This window comes from Odocoileus virginianus, chromosome 13 (genome assembly GCF_023699985.2).
Source record: "Odocoileus virginianus isolate 20LAN1187 ecotype Illinois chromosome 13, Ovbor_1.2, whole genome shotgun sequence".
In the NCBI taxonomy this organism is placed as follows: Eukaryota; Metazoa; Chordata; class Mammalia; order Artiodactyla; family Cervidae; genus Odocoileus; species Odocoileus virginianus.
In genome coordinates, this window is record NC_069686.1 from 1,408,313 (window position 1) to 1,430,567 (window position 22,255).

The 22,255-nt window shown below is 37.8% G+C and overlaps 2 protein-coding genes across 7 annotated transcripts in view; one reads left to right on the forward strand and one right to left on the reverse strand.

Moving 5' to 3' along the window:
* The window catches only part of PMS1 (PMS1 homolog 1, mismatch repair system component), a 98,378-nt gene extending 88,455 nt beyond the window's left edge, over window positions 1-9,923 (reverse strand). For 2 of the 3 annotated variants that reach the window (XM_070475877.1, XM_070475876.1), the window contains exons 1-2: window positions 9,793-9,923; window positions 1,486-1,637 (exon numbers count right to left, since the gene is read on the reverse strand). In XM_070475877.1, the coding sequence (XP_070331978.1) occupies window positions 1,486-1,617 (132 nt within the window). In that variant the 5' untranslated portion in view covers window positions 1,618-1,637; window positions 9,793-9,923. The remainder of the gene's footprint in view (window positions 1-1,485; window positions 1,638-9,792) is intronic. The other variant, XM_020896259.2, reaches the window with a different exon arrangement.
* Window positions 9,924-10,010: 87 nt separating this feature from the next.
* Window positions 10,011-21,207, forward strand: ORMDL1 (ORMDL sphingolipid biosynthesis regulator 1). Of its 4 annotated transcripts, none has more exons than XM_020896264.2 (4): window positions 10,011-10,100; window positions 11,720-11,900; window positions 16,949-17,100; window positions 19,659-21,207. In XM_020896264.2, the coding sequence occupies exons 2-4, from the start codon at window positions 11,727-11,729 to the stop codon at window positions 19,792-19,794; spliced, it is 462 nt and encodes a 153-aa protein (XP_020751923.1). In that variant the 5' UTR covers window positions 10,011-10,100; window positions 11,720-11,726; the 3' UTR covers window positions 19,795-21,207. The 4 variants fall into 4 exon arrangements, with proteins under 4 accessions (XP_020751923.1, XP_020751922.1, XP_020751924.1 ...); XM_020896263.2 differs by having other exon boundaries at window positions 10,028-10,138; XM_020896265.2 differs by lacking the exon at window positions 10,011-10,100 and adding an exon at window positions 10,479-10,578.
* Window positions 21,208-22,255: the final 1,048 nt, after the last annotated feature.

Sequence of the window (22,255 nt, forward strand, 5' to 3'; positions counted from 1 at the left end):
TCCTACCCAGGACAGTTATTAATATATGAAACTATATAAAACAGATCTTATTATATAGAGCAACAGAGTTGTTTTAAAATTCTACAAACCAGAAACTGATAAAAGTCAAGAGACGTAAATATATAACCAGATAAAAATGTGTACTTTAATTTACTTTTTAAAGAGAACTTCTGTTGGCTCTGTAAAACTATTTTTAAAAACTATATTCTTCTTCCAAGACTTTTCAGAATAAGATTTATGTTTGCCTGCTTAAGATTCTTATGTTAAATTTGTCAGTTATAATTATCTAATCCTATTTAAGTATTATCAACTGTATTCTTATCAGACTGAACTATATAAAATGTTTAAGAAAAAGGAAATGTCTTTCATTTTAATTTTTTTCATATTTATAAAGCTTTTACTGTATCATTTAAAATCAAAGTACAAGTCTAACACAGGATAGAACAGTGGTTCTCACCATCAACCAGAAACTTCTTAGAAACACAAATTTGGGGCCCTACCTAGAATATGAAATTCTGGGGCCCAATAACTGTTTTAACAAACTCACTAAAATTACTGATGTACCCAAGTGTGGTGAGAGCCACTATTATTGACGAAAAATCTTGAAAGGTTTTAGAGTCATAAAGATCTGGAATATAATCTCAGCTCCACTACTTACTACCATACTTACATGACTTTGAGAAAGTTCTTAGAACCTTAATTATTTGTAAAATGAGTAGTGGTAGTTAATTTATAGTTTTTATAAGGATAAAAAGGGATAACATATATATATGAACATGTATATGAAAAGGGAAGGTCTCTTTCCTACAAAGATATTCATATCAGTATTCTGCTAATGCCATAATACCAGAAATGATATGAATATCTGATGACCAGGAGATTACAAAAAAATGCATTCTTACATTCACTCAAACAAATTTATTTACCATTTAAATGCCATATACTGAACAGGTATAGAAAACAGAAAAAAATATAGACCTTACCTCCATGAGTTAGTAATTTATAATAGAGGTGGTAGGGGTTCAGACTCATTGCAATAAATCATAGCAAGTTTCATAAGTCATATTAACTCAAATGATTTAATATGTAGCACTTAAATTTAAAACTGTGAAAACTATGAAGCAGCAAAGGACACAGTTCTGAAAGAAGATTAAGTAGAAAAAAAAGAGAATATATAAAACAAATAAGCACATATAACCAAGGGTAAGTAATAGCAGAAAATATGGACAAATTAAGTTCATTTTTTATGTGAAAGAGTCCTCAAGAAAAAGCTTTCCTTTACGACTTTCTTTAGTGTTACTGTATATTGATTTAAACTAAAATGCATTTTTAAGGATTTACACTTAAATAAGACAAAGGATTCAATGTTCTAAAAATAATTTACTGGTATATAAAGAAAAGAAAGGTAATAGTTATAAGGAGAAAACATCTGTTCAACTCTTTTTTTGCTTTAAAGGTAGTTGGTAGCATCTCAAGAACACTCACCAGTTTAACATCTATGCTTGTGGCACCAGCATCCAAGGAGTTTTCAATGAGCTCTTTTACAACACTGACCACTGAAGTGATTATTTGAGAGCTTGAAAGTAGGCGAACTGTTGCTGCAGGCAACTGTTTCATTCTAGCTTTCAGCACAATAGCTAGAAAATAAAGCATAAGATGTAAAAATAAAAACTGTTAAACATTCCTAACAGAACTGATAGCAGTTTGGTTATGAGTCTTATTGTATGTCAGGCTCTAATGTTAAGCATATACAGTATTAAATTGCTTATTTCTTATGAATATCCTTTAAAATAAATGCCATTATCATCTGCATATTATAAGACTAAGGCACAGAGAAAGTATTTGGTAAGTCACACTATGTTACTAACTGAAGAATGGTAAGAACAATCGTGTAATAAGTGTAATATATGACCTGCCTGGCTAGGAATGACCAGATGGTGCTGCCAACTGATAAGCAGATAATGTCAGTCATGTGCCTTAATGGAGGTAGATCTTGAACATCATTAATCATCGATACATTTCAATGAATTACAATTATTTCTTTTAATTACCGAGCTCTTTTAGAGTTAGGAAATCTAGACTCCAGAATTACCCTTAATCTAAACTAGTCACATCTCCAACATATCACATCAGATTACCATCCTGTACACTGCTACTGCCGCTGCTGCTGCTAAGTCGCTTCAGTCGTGTCCGACTCTGTGCAACCCCATAGACGGCAGCCCACCAGGCTCCTCCCTCCATGGGATTTTCCAGGCAAGAACACTGGAGTGGGGTGCCATTCCTGTACACTGAGCCTAAAACATCTTTCTAATCATGTGGCTCCCCAAAGCCAAAATAAGATAAAGCTCAAATCCATGTTCTGGCATTCAAGGTCCTTTACATGACGATCCAACTTGTACATCCAAATCTCTCTACCAGTAATTGTTTTAAGCCATGAAACCCTCCATCTTGAAACTTTTGCAAAGAAACAAAAAACCTCATACAGAAGTCATGTATACAAAATCTGCAAGGAGTGGGGTTTGCATCTACTTTAATGCCTAACTTCAGAAAGATCTCAATAAATTAAAGAATACTAGCTTGACAACTGGAGAAGGCAATGGCACCCCACTCCAGTCCTCTTGCCTGGAAAATCCCATGGAGGGAGGAGCCTGGTAGGCTGCAGTCCATGGGGTCGCTACGAGTCAGACACGACTGAGCCACTTCACTGTCACTTTTCACTTTCCTGCACTGGAGGAGGAAATGGCAACCCACTCCAGTGTTCTTGCCTGGAGAATCCCAGGGATGGAGGAGCCTGGTGGGCTGCCGTCTATGGGGTCGCACAGAGTCGGACACGACTGAAGCGACTTAGCAGCAGCAGCAGCAGCAGCAGTAGCTTGACAACACACAAGTTCCTCAAGAGTTATGATTTTATCTGACAATAAAATGGGGGCTATAACTGGGGGGTATGAGAATAATAAAACTGTTCTTTTCCCATACAAGAACCCTAAGTACGTCCTTAATTTACCATGACTTGTTACATGCACACATGATGGTATGATCCTATGGAATCTAGGTCCAAACAAAACAATGATACCAAAGACAAACAAAATAAAAAGGTTTCTGTTTAGGATTCTTTCTCAGGCAACTTAGATGTAAACAAGCAGAGTGACATAAAATTTAAGAATAAGTAATTGAGCAAGAAATGGAATACAGCCACAAAGGTTACACAGAATGTTGAGCGATACATTTCTGGGAAGTAGTCAACACACTGACTTCTGAATGGTGTTGACTGTTCACAATTCATAACTACATTCTGCTCTGCACAAGGCAAAGCTGATTAGCACAATGGAGAAATATGCCAGACCAGAGTCTAAAAAAACAGGTTTGGGTGTTCATGTTTAGTCACATAAACTGAAGCTTACTGAAATCCCTCTGTAAAATCAACTTATCACTTGTATGCTGTTGTTCAGTCGCTAAGACATTTCCAACTCTCTGTGACTTCATGGACTGCACTGCTCCAGGCTTCCCTGTCCATATCCCCCAGAGTTTGCTGGAACTCATATCCATTGAGGCAGTGATGCCACCTAACCACCTCATTCTCTGCCACTCTCTTTGTCTCTTGCCCTCAATCTTGATCAGCATCAGAGTCTTTTCAATGAGTAGGCTCTTCGCATCAGCTGTCCAAAGTATTGGAGCTTCAGCAACAGTCCTTCCAATGAATATTCTAAAGAGTTGATTTCCTTTAGGATTGACTGGTTTGATCTCCTTGCAGTCCAAGGGACTCTCAAGAGTCTTCTCCAACACCACAGCTCAAAAGCATCAATTCTTCAGTGCTCAGCTTTCTTTACGGTCCAAACCTCACATCTGTACATGACTTCTGGAAAAACCATAGCTTTGACTACATGGACCTTTGTTGGCAAAGTGATGTATCTGATTTTTAATATGCTGTCTAGTTTTGTCATTGTTTCCCTTCCAAGAAGCAAGCATCTTTTAATTTCATGGCTGCAGTCACCATCTGCAGTGATTTTGGAGCCCAAGAAAAGAAAATCTGTCACTGCTTCCACATTTTCCCCTTCTATTTGCCATGAAGTGATGGGACCGGATGCCATGGTCTTAGTTTTTTGAATGTTGAGTTTTAACCCAGCTTTTTCATTCCCCTATTTCACCCTCATCAAGAGGCTCTTTAGTTCCTCTTCATTTTCTGCCACTGGAGTGCCATTACTTAAATCCCTTTGTAAAATCAACTTATTACTTTTACAAATGAGGATAATATCTCACTAGTCTGTTGTGAGAATCAAACAAGAAAATACACACAAAATGTTATGTAAATGATAAAGGCATATAAAATATACAGTATTTTCATTACCATGATCATTATGTACAGAAACAATGAAAATCCTTTTCTAACAATTAACTCCTAATTACACTACATATGTAATTTGGGGGTAGCCCAGTCTTAGGAGACAAGCTGTCAACAGCCACCTTTTGGTGTTTCTTCGTGGCTCTCACTGGCCAGGAGGCCTCCCCAGTCAGTCAGGGAACAGGACACAGTCAGCTGCTCCAGGGCCACAACAGTCACACAAATTAATGCCGTCACAACAAAAGGCACCATCTGTCCTGTCCCTGGGCTTCAGACTGGCCTCGGGTCTAAAGGTACATAACTCCATGGCACTGTCAGCAACTAGCACACACACGGTCGTCACCAGCCACTTGTGACGGCTCACACGTGAAACAGGGCTACTCCAATTGCGATGTGCTCATGCACTCTGGATGTTAAACTTGGTGTAAAATACATAAACAAATTTAATTAATTTTTTACATTGATTAAAACTAAATGATATTCTGAATATATTGGATTATATAAAATATTAATTTCCCTTAATTTTTTCCCCTTTTAACGTGACTACCATAAAATTTAAGTGTGTGTGCATACATACATGCAACCCCACGGGCTATAGCCCACCAGGCCCCTCTGACCATGGTGATTCTCCAGGCAAGAATACTGGAGTGGACTGCCATGCCCTCCCCTCCAGGGGATCTTCCCAACCGAGGGATCAAACCCAGGTCTCCTACATTGCAGATGGACTCCTTACCATCTGAGTCACCAGGGAAGCCCATGAATACTGGAATGGGTGGCCTGTCTCTTCTTCAGGGGATCTTCCTGACTCAGGAATCAAACCGGGGTCTCCTGCATTGCAGGCTAATTCTTTACCAGTTGAGCTACCAGGAAGCCCACATATGGCTGATACTATTGTTCGATTGCACAGTGCTGGAGACAGTAGTGGTTACAAGAGCAAGCTCTGAAATCACACTGCTTTGGTTCTAGCTTAGTCTTTACACTAATAATTATATAAATGTTGAGAAAATTAAACTCTAAAATTTAATCACCTAATCTACAAACTAGAGATAAAAATGATATCATATGGCTATGGTGAGAAGTCAGTTCAGTTCAGTTCAGTCGCTGTCATGTCCGACTCTTTGCAACCCCATGGTCTGCATCGAGCCAGGCCTCCCTGTCCATCACCAACTCCCAGTTTACTCAAACTCGTGTCCATTGAGTTGGTGATGCCATCCAACCATCTCGTCCTCTGTCATCCCCTTCTCCTCCGCAAAGTAAATAAAATGACGTATACAACTTATTGGGCTTCCCTAGTGGCTCAGTTGGTAAAAAATCTGCCTGCAATGCAGGAGACCCCAGTTCGATCCTTGGGTCAGGAAGATCCCCTAGAGAAGGAAATGGCAACCGATTCCAGTACTGTTGCCTGAAGAATTTCATGGACTAAGTGTTGGCAGGCTACAGTCCATGGGATCACAAAAGCAGGACACGACTGTGCGACTTTCACTTTCATACAACTTATTACAGTGCTTAGCATATACATGCTAAAAGATCCCAGAATCTTTGAACTAAATTGAATTCCTCCAAACTAGTAAATGAGTCCCCCACCCCCACCCCCCTACCTCACACAGAGCAGACTTCTAACTACCCCCAACAGGAGCTAACCCATAGCTTGAAATCAGATTAGGCTTGGGTTTAAGAAGTCTGCTTCCTCATTTTGAGAGTCTCAAGGATGTAAGAAAAACATTAATCAAGTTTTGGGGTATTAACTTAGCCTCACCTCAACCTTCCCTTTCTGCACAATCTTTTTATTCATCTCATCATCTTCGTCGCATTCTCTATAACTTCTCTTCCAAAATCTATTTCCTGCTCCCAAGTCCCTAATTTCACTCCAACCTTCCTCCTCTTCTATCTACTGAGGTCAAGGAAGACCACAGCATGATCTCTATTTTCACACACTTTAACTTCTCACCACACTGTGTTCTTTGGCTTCTTAAAATGTTTACACACCCTTCCTCCCTCAGTCTCAGGCTAATGTCTCTTTCTTCTAAGCTAACAATTTTACCTAGTTTCTTCAGTCCCACCCCGCCTCTAGTCATCCTGTCCTTGAAAGCAAAAACAAAAAACAACAACAACAAAAATTCTTCCCTCAACCCTGTTACCTCTATGATTATCTTCTTCCTTTATGAAGCCAAACTTAAATAAGTAACCTATATTCACTGTCACCAATTCTCTATCACCGACTTACTTCTAAAACCCTTGCAAAACAGCGTATACAACCACTGTTGGGATTCTGTTCTCAAGTTCACCAATGAGCTCTTAGGTCATCAAACCCTTTTCTCAGAACTCATGTTCCTTGACATCCCTGAAGCATGTGACATTGATGATACTGTTTAATTCTCAAGAATTATACATCCACCTATACCTCTTGAAGCTCTTCATATTTTCTTCAGTCTCCTCCCAGAAAATGGGCATTCCATAACCCCTCCACTCTTCTTATATACCTTAAAACCCAAAGCTTCAGCTATAGAATCACATCTAAATCTACATCCCTACAGTGATCTCTCTCAAGTTAAGACAAAGCATTTTTTACAATCAGCATCACTGATGCCTCAAAGTAGGTATTTATAAAAGACAACTTCTCTTATTCTCCCTTCAAACCTCCCACTTAGCTTTGTTCTTACTGAGAGGACTCAAAAATGTTAATCTTGCTTTGCCAGCAATCCCACCCTATCTGCACCTCCACACTCTCCTAATGCAAAACTATCATTCTAGACCCAATTTCAGTATCATTTATAACCTGGTCCTTTATGATCACTGAGCCAGGAATGACCCTTTGTTCACCCTACATTCTGAAAGAACTTGGCTCACCTAACACACCTGTGTCCTGACCTCAACAATGTCTGAATGCAGGGAATTATATATTTCTGGATGCAACACAAGAGTAATCAGAGTACTTCACATATTAATAAAGGAGGTCACAAAAAATAATTTTATCAGCACTTACCTCATGCAAAGGTAAACATTAGGAAGAGTGACCTCCCTTCCTTTATGTATTCTAATTGGCCTCCATATCATCCCCTACACATCACTTGTACTTCCTAACCAGGCTTTTTTTTCTAGAATCTAGGGCCTAATTTCCAACTACTTTCTAAATATCATCATTTAGATGACAGGGAGGCACCCTAAACTTAACATGACCCAAGTGGATCTCGGATCTTTCTCTAATTAACTTTCTTCTTGAATTAATTTGATAATAAAAATAGCTTACATAAGTTACTTTATATATTAATACATATAAAATTAATTCTCACAAGCTTATGTGTACTGTCATTCCTCTATCACAAACAAGATTTAAAAGCTTGATAACTTGTTCCAAGATCACACAACTATTAAGTGAAAGAGGCACACCTGCATACCTTGGCATGCTTGACTCCAAAGGCTATGTTCATCCATTCTCACAATGCAAAATTAGAAATCTTGAGTCATCCTTGAAATTCTCCTCTCTACATCTTGCCACCCAGTCCTATCTATCCTACTATTTAAGTATCTCTCAAACTAGTTCTTTCCTCTCTGAAGCTATGGCACTCCCTCTGCTCAGCCCCTAACAATTTTCCCCTGAACCACTGCAATAACCAGATACTTGATATTTTCCTGGGATCTCAACCACCTACACTGTTCTTTATATAGTTTACATTTAATCACGTTGCTATCCTACTTAAAATTGTATAAAATTTCCAACTATTAGGTTAAATCCAAACTCCTTAACAACTGGACCTCTATCTCTCTAATCTCATCCCACTCTTCTCCAAATAACACACTAGACCAGTCATATTATACGATTTGTCTCTCTTAATGTAGCAGTCCTGATTCCTTCCTCGGAACATAAGGTTCCCTTTCTCTACTAATGACTTCTAACCATACTTCTAGATTTAGTTCAAGTAGGACCTCCTCCAGGAAGCCTTTCTTATCAGCTCCAACCCTTGCCCCAACAAATTATACTCTCCTTCCTCTGTACTCCCAGAGCACTTTTCCCTTACTTCTAACCCCAAACTCATCACAGATTATTCTAAGTACTGTATTTCTGTCCCTTCCTGACTGAAAGCTCTTTGAGAACAGAGATTGTATATTAATCTTATATCCCTAGCATAACTTTTGGAACAAGCACTCTACTGAATGTGTACCAAATGGCATCTTTGAAAAGGGATATCAGGCTTAGGAAACGCAGCACAGAATGTCTAAGAATGTCAGGAATCAGTCTTCCATATTTGCTGAGGGGTAAATCAAACATTACCAAAAGAGGGCTGATAATCAGGGAAATCAATTAAGGATAACAGTGTATCTAAAAAAGAAGCAAAGATCAGAGAAGTCATAGATAAACTTTAGGGAGAATACAATGAAATAATTATATGAAAAAAAACAACTGGTTTCATAGGGCCAATAGAAATGCTATATATATATATATATATGTAGGGTTTCCCAGGTAGCTCAGTGGTAAAGAATCTGCCGCCCAAATCAGGAGACACAGGAGATGAGGGTTCAATTCCTGGCTAGGGAAGATGCTCTGGAAAAGGAAACGGCAACCCTCCAGTATTGCCTGGAAAACGCCACAGACAGAGGAGCCTGGGAGGTTACAGTCCATGGGGTCACAAAGGGTTGGACATGACTTGACAAATGAGCAATCACGCATATATATAGTCAGCATTCTCTTACACCAATTTTGAAATGCCCACTGAAAGTTATTTCAGCATTACAAATAAACTCTGGGTATTGCGAAGGTAATGAAATTCAACTTCAAAGATAACTACAAATAATCTGATTTTTCCCCTCCCTTATCTTGAATAAGATCAATTCTCAAGGGAATTCCCAGGCGGTTCAGTGGTTAATATTTCACTTCGCTACCAAGGCCCGGGTTCAATCCTTAGTTGGGAACCAAGGTCTCCACAAGCCTCCCTGCAACCCACGGGGAGCGGCAAAATAAATAAATAAATTCTTGGAGCCCACATTTCCTCAGCAAACAAGTACCCGTGTTCAGCGTGTAGAGAGACCCAGAATGACATAAGTAAAAATCACGGTCAACCGAAAAGTTTGCTTGCTCCACTTGCATGATGCTACAACATACAATATTATAAAGCCTACCCTCCCACTCAAGACGGACTGAATTATGGCTGTCAGGAGGTAAAATTCTGCCTGGCGAACTTTAAGACCTGCACCAAGGATCTGAGGAATGGGTTGGGACAACGTTTAGTCAAGAAAGTTCAGGCACTATGGACGCCCGCAGCTGGTGGGAGGCCGCAACCCACGTGTGCGCGCCCGCTAGCCCCGCGGCGTCTGCTTCCCGCTCCGCGAGTGGAGAGGGGGAGGGGCGCCCCTGGCGGCCCCCGGTACTCGCGCCCAGACTAGGACGAGGTCAGAGGAGGACGCTCCCGAGCCTACGACAATATAACAATGAATGCCCGTTGGCCACACGACACTACCTGCTTGCTCGCGCGAGGTGGGCAATTACAATCCACTAGCGGACCGGCCAGCGTCCCGACGGGAGCCCGGGCCCGGCCTCGTTGATTCCCGACTCACCCACAGCGAGCGCGGAGCGGGGCGGACACGGAGCGCTCCGCCCTCAGTCCCGCCCAGTCCGGCGAACGTGGGATTGGCGCCGCCCTCAGCCAATCCCCGGGCAGCGCTTTCCGCAAGGAGAGCTTCCGCCAGCCGCGCCGCGCTGCGCGGCGCTGAGGCTGACTACTCGCATCCGGCCTGAGGAGACGCCGCCTTCGCCTCCGCGGCGCTGGTACTGCTTCTGTCCGGCTGCCGGGAGTGGGGCGGCGGGTGAGTGGCCACGAACGGCCGCAGGGGCTGTGCTGCTCCCTGGTGCCGTGGGGAGCTGCTGGCAGGCCCTCGGCTTGTGGGGAAAGGTGGACTTTGGCTCCATCCGCGGCGCCCTGTGTGGCGATGCGAGCCAAGTGGCCCCCACGACTTGCTCCCCAGATCCTCATCGTCGCGTCCCGGCTCTGACGGGATGTGCAACTCCGAGAAGAAAGGGGTGGGGAGTCGGGACGGTTTGTCGATAGCACAGCGGCTTTTGCTGAACTCCCACTACCCGGGAGCTCCGACCGCTGGGGAAGGCTGCCCTTGGCTGTGTAGCGGGCGGTCGCTGGGTTCCCTGCATCCGCGGGGGCAGCGCCAAGAGGGTTCTTTGCTCTGTGAAGTCATTGTTTGCCAGTCCTGAAGTGGCGCGGCGGACTCCTGGAAAGGTTTTCTGTCCTGGGGTAGGATCAGTCTTTGCCTTCCGCCTCAGATGTAGATTTTAAAGTCTTTCGAGCATTTAAAAAGAAATCCTGTCGCAAGTGGGGAAAGCACCTTGTGTGGTGGCATGTTCTAAGTACAGTTTATAGCATATAAAAATTATATATTATGTACGGTGGATATTTAGACTGGAAGACATATTTACACGTTTAAATTTGTGACTGACTAGATGTTTTTAGTGTAACCAACTTTCATCACCGTAAGCCTATAGATTTTTGTAGGGAGAGGGCCATTGTACTCTGGAAATACTTGTTGGATGGAGTTAGGAGAAATTTCCTCTCTCAGTGCTAACTCTGTAATGAAAAGGGTTTGTATATGTTTAACTCAGAGCTGTTCCCAATACATTGTAGCACTGCCCCCGCCCCCCCCATCCCTCAATCTCAGAAAGAAAGAAAGGGGGGAGGGGAGGAAGGAAAGAGAAAAAAACCAGTATTTTAGGGACGGTGACCAGAATTACAATGTGCAGAAGACTCCTTGTTTTAACCTAATTGTATAACAAGATTGAGAGAGAAACCTTATCCTTTGACCATGTGAAATTTCCACCTCGTTATGTTTCTCTGATTTTCAATGTTCCTAAAGGAATGATTTGAACTCTGACCGCTATATGGATACATTGTTAGGTGTAGGAAAGAGTCTGGCTACTCAGAACAGACTGGTTTAGGTTAACTTTGTTTTTTTGTTTTTTTTTTTTTTTTTTTAATATTATTCTGTTGGTAAACTTACTTCCTGAGTTTTCACTTTGCTCTCATGATAAAAGAAAATGTAGGTTTTCTCTTTCAGTTTGAGTTTTCCTGCCCATGGTTTCATTTAGTAAAACCAACATGCTTGAAGACAAGCTTTAGGAAAGGAATTTTAACTGTTTATTTTCAACAAGAAGCATAAAAATAAGTCTTGTGTGTCTTACCTTAGAGTCGGATGTGAAGAACTGTTGACCTCCTGGGCATGTGGAAATAGCATATTTTGGAGGGTCTGTTCTATTTCAGAACGATGAGGGGAAAAAAAGTAATCCCAGTAACACACTTATTTTGTCATGTCAAGACAAAATTAGGATTATTTGGGTCTCCAGTTACATCAGTGTTGATTCATTTCATTGCTTTTCTGCAGCGCAAACATGAATGTTGGCGTTGCCCACAGTGAGGTGAATCCGAATACCCGTGTAATGAACAGCCGTGGTATGTGGCTGACATATGCATTGGGAGTTGGCTTGCTTCACATTGTTTTACTCAGTATTCCCTTCTTCAGTGTTCCTGTTGCTTGGACCTTAACAAATGTTATACATAATCTGGTAAGAATTTCACCTTATACTAAACACTTAAAACCTTAAGGTTTAATGATTTTTCAGAGACTGGGCAAGGAAAAAATGGGAAATTATTGTTCAACGGGTAATGGTTTGTAAGATGAAAAGTTCTGGAGATGGATGGTTGTAATGGTTGTATAACATTGTGAATGTACTTAATACTGTAGAACTGTACACTTAAAAGTGGTTAAGATGGTACATTTATGTTATGTGTACTTAAACAACTTTTTAAGAAGCTTAAAGTTTTATATTAAAAGAAAAACACATGACTCAGTTTTTAAACAATGAGTTAATATAAAATGCACCCATTTAAAGCGTACAGTTCAGTGATTTTTTTGTATCTATGACAGTTTTGAAGAATTCTTATCTGGAATAAGATATTTTTCTATCACTTTATATTTAAACATTGGGCCCTTTTTATAAGTAAGACCTTTTTTTTTTTTTCCTCCTGTTGGTTTTATAGAATCTGAAAAAAAAAAAAAAAGGTCATTTTAGCAAAAATTACAAGATGCTTTAACTCAGACTACTATAATATATTGATTAACCAGAATGCATCAGAAGTAAGTATGTTTTTTGGTTAACTAGAATCTAATGAACATCTGCGGTTTAAATCCTTGTTAAGACTTTCTAAATTGTATAAATATACTTTTCTGTTTCAGTATAGAAATTTTGAGTTTAATCTGTCTGAAATGATTCAAAAACTTATGGTGCCTTAGCTTCTTCCTGTTAACTATTGCTCTTTTGTATTATATGATAGCTCTACAAAGTACCAGAGGTTATACCGAATACTGACAATATTAGGCAGCTCTGGAAATTGCCTATTTAAAAACAAAAAACCTGATAGTGACTTTTCTTGTCTTTAACAAACTATTAAAGTAGAATGCAAGGGGAGAAATCGAGTTATTTGAGACTTTTAATTGAATCCAGATTAACTCTGTATTTGTTTTAAATATACCCAAAATGAGAAACTTAGAACTTTAAAACAGAAAAATGTAGGAGAAATAGATTTTTTTTAATTAGTATGATTTATTTTAAATCTTCTGAAAAGTATATGAAGTTGGCTGTTCGTGCTTATTCATGTCCAGCTCTTGTGACTTGGTGGTCTGTAGCCCACCAGGCTCCTCTGTCCATGGGGTTTTCCAGGCAAGAACACTGGAGTGGGTTGCCATTTCCTAATCAAGGGGATCTTCCTGACGCAGGGATTGAAACTGCATCTCCTGCATTGGCAGGCAGATTCTTTACCACTGAGCCACCTGAGAAGCCTTGAAGTTGACTGGAGAAGGACAAAGATGATGTGGTAGAAACAAATGAATGTCCAGTTAGTTTATCTTATATGATAGATGTTGAAAGGAATGTTTAACACTATTTTTAAATAGTGATCTCTGAAATATTTGATGCTAGTCATACCCCTTTTATTGGAATTATTTTCCTTTGGCTTCCATGGGACTGCTTTTTCCTGGATGTATTTTGGATCCCTCCTTCACTACTTCCTCTTGCTTCTCTTTTCCTTTCGAGTATTGCTGTTACCAAGATTTTCTTCATCCCTTCTTATGATATATATTCTACCTAGGTTACTTCATCTATCTGTATTTTTAGTTTCTACATGTTAAATGATGATGACCATGTTAATACTGCCAGATCACCTTGCACCTTAAAGCCAAAGTATAAATTACACTCACTCCTGATATATTCTTTGCCACCCACCACAGTCTGTTCCTGGACTTTGTTCCTAATCTAATCTAAAGGCACCACTATCTGTACAGCAAGCCAAGTCACATAGCTGAATGTCAAAGGTAAAATGATTAATATAATGTATCATCCAAACCAAGACAGTTTTGAGAGTAAAAGAGAGCTCTAGTAATAACAACCTTAAGTTGTTATAAGTGTAACAACTTATATAACAACAATATATGTAAGTATGAATCAGGACTACCCATGCAAACTAGTACATACGGTCACACTCATCTCAGGGTAACTTTGATCTCTCTATAGTTCACAGCCTTTTGGTCAAAGCCCGTCCTGTTTCGCTGTCTTCAGCCTGGTCCTTACTGACTCTGCTGTAATTCATGCCCTTTTTTCCCCTCAGGTAGGTTACTCCTACTTGGTTCCCTTGATGCTCCTTTGCTCTACTTTCCTTCATTCAGGTTTATCAGAGTGATATTTTTAAAATTCATGTTTGTTCAAGACATACTGTTAAGTCTCTGAATGATTCTGTTGCATTCATAGTAAAATGCCAAGTTCTTTTTGTGACATACAAAACTAGTTGAAAATAGTACAGAGGCAAGAAAGAGACCCAATCTTAACACATCTCCAAACACAACTATGATCTCACAATAATGAAAATCATCTCTCACCTGTCTGCTTTGAGTTAGGCTCTTCTTCCACTATTTTAATACCCCTCCCTCCTTCCTGCTCTGCCTGGTTGATTCCTGCTTGTCCAGGCAAACTTCTCAAGTATCACCTTTATGATATCTAGGAATCTTGGAAGCTACAAAATTCCCATGCTGCATTCTTTTTTCATGTGTTTATCATACTTTTATAATTAGGAATTTATCTCTTTTCTATTTTTTAACTTCTATATCTTTAAAGACCTACTTAAATGTTGCTGAATAAATTATGTCTGTTCTCACATAATTTTCCCTTCTCCAGTGGCACATGTATTAAATGAACTTTAGAAGTCATCTGCTCACTTCATGTTTTCAAGTTGGTTGACTGAGATTGAGACACAGTATATGGCCATGGACAAAGGACGAGTACTTGAGAACATGTTGGGAAGTAAACTTGTGACTTTTAGTCCTCCATACTAAAAACCTGACTAACCAGCCATAAATGTAGCGATTACATGATGCCAAATGTAAATTTCTTTTGATGTTAACCTACATTAAACCAATTAAAGTGTGAAATATGTACTGCACGCTTTTTAATATGGAAAAATAGACCTAATTGTTATCCATGGTTAGAAAAAACATGGCCTCTGTTTATAAACTATATACTAGAAACCTACAGCAGTTGTTTTTACTTAGAGCTACAGTTCACTCATAGAAGTTTTAATACTTAACAAAGTTCTTATCCTGGCTTTTAAAATGAAAGAAAACTCTCTTCACTTTGAGTCAGTAAATATTTGTTAAGGGCTAATCATGAGCTACATACTTATTTCCCTAATTATTTTAATGTGGGTATAAATCATCACTAAAATTTTATAGAAAAATTTAGCAAAAATAATGGAGTAGAAGATAAATGGCTAGATAAGATTTTTTTTCATTAAAAAGAATACATAAACTGTTTGAATATTATCTTCTAGACCCTGGTGAGTACGTGTGGTTTGAAGGACATAATGACAGAATTATTTTTTCTTTTCAATAACTTCTAATACATATACGGTCTAAAGCAGAAATTCTTAACTTTTGGGGGTCATATTCCACTGAGAATTTGAAAGCATAGAATTTCTGTTTCATACTCTGTTTTAAAACCAATGTGAAAATGATTTCCTTGTGCTTACAGAATAAACATTCCTTGGTTTAATGTCATCTTGGCTTAATATCTAATAGTCGCTTTGTATGAGTCCCTGTTCCTGAGGTATTCAGGCTAATGGGAAAACAAACATTATATAAATAACTTCAATACAATGTATTGTGCTATAATAAAACTATTTTATAAAATTCTATATATGCACATAGGGAAGAGGTTAATTAATGCTAATGTGAAGGGCTTCACTAAGGAATTATCACTGAGCTGAACCTTCAAGAATAAGGTAGTTGACAAGGTACCGTCAAGGCTTTTGCTTTGCGTTTCCTGTATTTCATTATACCTTTGACAGAAATTTCTGTCCTACATTGTAGTTGTTTATGCATATCTTTTTTTTTCCTTACCATCTCAGAAGATTGAACTTTAAGGGGTTGCATATGTCTTGTTCAGTTTCATATATGTATACAGGTCCTGTGTTCTATACATATTAGCCACTTATTAAATATTTGTAGATTTACATCCAATTGAACATGAATCCATGCTTCTGTGTTATTGCAGGTAAACAACTTTTAAACTGCCTAATGGAATAAGTAGGAAGTAGGTAGATTAAGCTTTAAAGAAGGGCTGTCTTAACCTATTAATAATAATGTAAAATTTCAAATCACTTAAGTTTTCTATTTTTTCCATATATTTATTAAAAGTTGAAGTTAAAAAAAAAATGATATCACATCATGACTTTATTGGGTAAAACTGTTCCACAATAATATATGTGCTTTATTCTGTTACCAGTGCCTTAGATGGTAATCCTGTTACCTATAAATCTAAGTGGATATCTCCAGGAAACCAAATCTAGTATACATTGTTTTTTTTTCCTAATTAACCACAAAATTAGATACTTAAACATATCACTGGCCAGAATGGCTTTTAGTCATTTTTTTTACTTTGATTTTTAAAAACTACCTTCTAAAACACACTATTGAGTTACAGTGGTGATTTTAAAAGCAGATTATGTTGAACATTATACCTAGTATATCAAACCATCTTTGTTTAAACCATCTTGAAAAATAACTATTGAGACAAAGACTAATGTTAAATATTTTCAAAACAATTTTCCCTGATAGTTTATTATTATATTTGTCAATTTATATGTTTTTATCATTATATAAGTATCATCAGACTTACTAAGATAACACTCTAAACTTTCCTACACATTGGAGATAAGGTAATCCTATTTCCTAATAGGAAAGGTATTAGAAAATCTAAATGTAAAGATGCAAGGTTACCCTAATGGTACTTTTCATTTATTTTCAGTTTAATAAGAGATGAAAACAGGTTACTTTTGGTTGACTTTATAGTAGTTTTCACCAAATAATATTTCCATATAAGCACACAGAAGCTTAGTTTTACTATGAAGAAACTGGCCATAGTCTTTCACAATAATATGAAATCTTAAAACTTGAGCTGTTAAGTTTATTATGCAGTCTGACAGTCTGGAACTATATTAAATGCTTAGTGACAAATACTCATTTTGTATTTGATATTAACTTTATACCCCCTTGCTTGTTTTTCAGGGGATGTATGTATTTTTGCATGCAGTAAAAGGAACACCTTTTGAAACTCCCGACCAGGGTAAAGCAAGGCTCCTAACTCATTGGGAACAACTGGACTATGGAGTACAGTTTACATCTTCACGGAAGTTTTTCACAATTTCTCCAATAATTCTGTAAGTGGGGGAAATTTTCAGTTATGAGGAGGTCTGGATAAGATAAAGCCATTCTTTTATTAAATTTGAAATAGAAACAGATTATTTTGTTGAAAACATCTATCAATAAATTGTTACTTCATAGAGAATATAAAATACAGGCAAAATTTTTAACAAACTTATAAAACCAGTTTTCACTTCATTTAAACATATATGGAGACAACATTACATGTTCCTCATAATGCCAAGACATTCTAGAATGTACAAGTCAAATATATTCTAGTTCATTTTCTTAAGCTGCTTGCAAGAAAACTAAACACATAATCTTGTTCTTTTGTCCACTATCAGATTAATCTCTCTCAACAAAGATTTGGATGATTTCAGATGAATTTCATTGACTACCTGCCACATTTGAATGCTCAAACTCCTTGGGAGAGACAGTATGGTTTAGAGAAAACAGAAGTTAGGCTTTCATTGTAGGACAGACCTGGGTTGAATCATGTAGCTGTCAATCAGCCTGCTTGGTTTGCTCATAAATAAAATTGTAGCCAATGGTACCTAACTCAATCTGATGATGTAAAAAATATGTGAGATCATATCTATCTGTAAAGCATCTAACCTTATATCTGGTATCTGATTTCCTCCTAATTTCTGATATTCAGGATCCTCCACAAAATGGTTCCTAATTTATTTTTCCTTTATGTGAATATTTTACCTTAACCCAACTCCGACCTAGCCACACTCTTCTAAGCAGCATTTGTTAAATATGTTAATGTATAATCCTATTTCTATGCCTTAGTTCAAGTCATTTTTTCCACCTGAAATGCTTTCTCCTTTCTTAATATATGTCTTGTTTTTCTTTCAAGATTTAAATTGTGACCATCTCAGTGAGGTCTTTTCCTTAGCAACCAACCTTCAGTGAAATACTCTGCTTTGAACTTCCATAGTAGTAGTTATATAGCCCTTATTTATGCCACTTTATATTATTTCTCTATTATTTTGTTTATTTCTGCAAAGAATTTACAAGTGCATAGACTGCTTTGAATTCTACACTCAGCTGCTTGCATACAATAGATATTTCACATATAGCCCAATCCCAATCATAAAGAATATATATATAATTACATATCCATTATAGAATCAGTGTGGTCTGCAGTAACTGGAAAGACTTCTTAGAGGTGTTGTTGGTCAGTTGCCAAATTGCGTCCAACTCTTCGTAACCCCGTGACTGCAGCATATCAGGCTTCCCTGTCCCTCACCAGAGTTTGCTCAAACTCGTGTCTATTGAGTCGAGGCATTAGAATCCCTTAAAATGAAACTGAAGGTAGGTTAGGTGTTACATTGAAGTTTAAGATAGGGAAGGCATTTTCAAATGAAAAGAATGAAGTAATCATAAAGTAGTAGATTTCTTTTTCCTTATGTAGATTTTGTTCCACATAAGAGGAAATTTTTTAAGTTTTTAATTATTTTAGCCTGACATAATATCAAAAGAAAAATATATATGATCTCACAAAGATTAATGCAGTAACAAGAATAATGGCTATTCAGAGAGCCCTAAATTTGTATTTTAGCTCTACTGCCCTCTAGCTATCTGACTTTCAGCCATATTCTTGAAAGTCTCAGTATCCTCATCTATAACATGTTGAAGATTGCATTATAATACAGTTGACCCTTGAATAATGTGGGGCTTATATGTGCCTAGCTTCTGTATAGTTAAAAATCTTGAGTATAACTAGTCAGCCTTCTGTATAAAGCACAGTACAATGCTTTATTCTTTACAGTCTTTACATCCTGTTTATATTAGGATACTCTTGGTGGCTTCTTGATGTGTCTTCATTCTGAATTGATGGTTTATGGTCTTAAAGGTGGCTTAGGCTTCTTAAAACAAATTCTCAGATATTGGATATCCTGAATATATACACACAGATGTTTGGTTATAGAAAAATAGCTGGAATCTTACAGTAATGTCTTTCAAGCTGCCAATTATACTGGTTATATACCTGTTCAACTACAGTATGGAAAAAAGAACATCAAAAGGGCAATCAAGTATTTGTTTGCTTTCAAAGATGCTATTACAAATTATACTAAAGCTCTAACACCTTGTTTTTCACAGCTTTACAGCAGTGGCTTTTAACCTTTTGGTGGGTCACAATAAACCATTTGAGAATATGATGGATGCTTTGAATCTGGATCTTCTCTTTAGATATATACACATTAATACAAAACTATACCTGAAGTTTCAAGAAGCATAAGAACCCTAGTTTGAAAGCCTTCTGCTTTAAAGGATGCTAAGTAGTAATTGTCTTCCATTAAATACATTTTACACAATTGCAAAAATGCAAAATGTGTATATATGCCTCTATTCAACCAATATTTCAGTCTCAAATTAAAATTTATTTAGGCCCCCAAACTAAAATGTTTGCTCTTGTTCTAGTGCTCAAAAAAAATGGCTCTACTTTTAGATATTTATGTTTCAGTGGCCTTTTCCCCACCTTTAAATATTTAAAGATTTCTAAGCACTTTCACTTTTAGATATTTATATATATATATATATTTTTTTTTAACTTTTGTTTCTACAGATATTTTCTGGCAAGTTTCTATACGAAGTATGATACAACTCACTTCATCCTAAACACAGCTTCTCTCCTGAGTGTGCTAATTCCCAAAATGCCACAGCTACATGGTGTTCGGATCTTTGGAATTAATAAGTATTGAAATGTTTTGAAATGGAACAAAAAGTTTTACAGCTACTGAGTTTTCTGTAAGGAAGGAGTGGTTAGTAAACTGCATAATGTGAAATGAGAGGTAGCTACATTGGAAAGCCAGTTGCTAGTTCTTCCTAGGCTGTTTTGAAGTACAGATTCTTACAGGAAGATGCCTCTGTTTAATGCATCTTGTATCTTTCTGAAGAGAGGCTTTATGGGCAGGCTGGGCAGGCCCAGCTTATAAGTTAAGTGGCTGTAAAGTAAGGGTGTAGTCGATAAATCCAAGGAAATAGAGATTTATAAGAAACTAAGTCTGGCTTAGCTTATAATGAATGGGCATTATGTTCAGAGAAGAAAATTTTCAATCATTCAGTCATGGTCAGTTTAAGCCGACTTACATGTAAACCAGAATCATCTCTTTACAAGTTTATTATAAATTGTTTTTACTACCATACATATTCCTCTTGTGTTATATAAGAGGATATATATCCTTTGTGTTAAACAAACCATTTCCTACCTTATGAACTTTTTTGCTTTTGCAGGCTCAACATTGTTTGATAAATGAGTTTATTTTTACATTTATTACTGAGTTCATGAAAGTCCACTTTCATGACTGATTGATGATAGAAGATAGTCAGGCACCTTAGAAGCAGCCTCTGAGCTGGCCTTCTAATTTTGGAACAGAGTGGGTTTTGCTGCCTTTCCAGATACAAGGCTGCTAAACCAATTAAAATAATTTATTTTTCATAATTAAAGTATATGGTAACTTAAAAGTCTCTGCTTATTTGGTGGAGCAATTTAATTGTTGCTGTCTGCCATTCTTTAGTAAAGAAAATTAAAATGGACAACTACCTAGCCAACCTGTGATCTGGCAGAAACTGCTTCTCTAGTAATAGTATCAAAGTAAATAATGGAGTTTTCTTGTAGCAGGTCTGCAGTAAAAGATAACATCATCTTTTCTTAGTCCTTGTGCTCTCAATCCCCATCATTTACCCATTCGTATTTTACCTTTCAATATGTGAGTCTTAGTGTAGATAACTCAAAATAGTTATTTGGAAATAACTATTTCCAAAGCAGCAACCATATTGAATTTTTGTCACATAGAGAAGCTTTCTATAGTTGCTAATATTAATTCCAAGAAATAACTATATACTACTTTGAGAAGTAAACATGTCAAAAAAACGTTCTGATATGGAATGAAACTGAAAAACCTAGTAACATTTGTAAGCAAGATTGAGTGAAAAGAATTATAAAACCAACTTAAAAGTCAGTTTGTTTCAAACTGACTCTTAGGGGTAATGATCTTTGTTTTGTATTTTAAAAGTGTTGAGTTTAGAAATCAGTTGTATGATAATGCCTTTGTATGTTTGTATTTTTAAATAACCAGTAATCTATACTTTAATAAAATTTTTCTTTGGTGTAAGGTTATTGCAAAAGCTTTCTAAATTCAGTCACTAGGTTATGCTTAAGTTTTTTGAGTTTTAAGCAACTGAATTTGTAAAACTGAAAGTGAAAGTGTTAGTGGCTCAGTGGTCTCTGACTTTTTGCAACCCTGTGGACTATAGCCCATCAGGTTCCTCTTTCCATGGAATTCTCCAGGCAAGAATACTGGAGTGGGTAGCCATTCCCTTCTCCAGGGGATCTTCTCAACCCAGGGATCAAACCTGGGTGTCCCACATTGCAGGCAGATTTTTTACCATCTGAGCCACCAGGGAAGCCCTTGTAAAATTAAGGCAGCTAAAAAGTATTCTTTCATTTTTCTTCATTTTAAAGTTTATCTCAAAAGGCTTAAACTTTTTTCCACAGACTTCAGAGACAGAAATCTGCCTCTAATATAGGCCTTCTGTTGTTTCCTCTCCTTTAGCCCTTCAGTGTGTTAAAAGATACTTATTAAATAGATATTTGAAGGCCCACTCCATTGTAGGAATTATTTTAGGTATTGTGGATACAGTTTATAGCAAGACAAACCAGGTCCTTTCCCCTATGTGCTTACATTCAAGTTGGAGAACAGATGAGTAAACAAATACATATTATTTTACATAGTGATAAATGCTGTGGGGGGAGGGGCGTGGAATAAACCAGTAAAAGGCAGGGAAGCCTGCCTCAGAAAAGTCTTCCCTAAAGACCCTAACTAATGTGACATTTAGACAGAGACTTTCCTGATATAAATGAGCAGGCAATACAAAGATCTGGGGAAAGAGGCCTTCCAGTACTGGTGATGACAGGTACTAAGGCTCTGGGGCAGGAAGGAGGTGGTATGTTTGAAGGAGTCACTGTGCCTGGAAAGGAGTGATAAGCAGCAAGGACAAGAACGGGAGCAGATGAGCTCAAAGTAGGTCGGGGTCGGCCAAGGCCTCACAAAGCCGTGAGAGAGCTTTGCAAGGAGAGGAAAGGGACCTGGGGGTTTGTGGTGGTCGGGGTGTGTGTGTGTGTGTGTGTGAAGGTCACTGGCTAATATTGGCAATAAAATG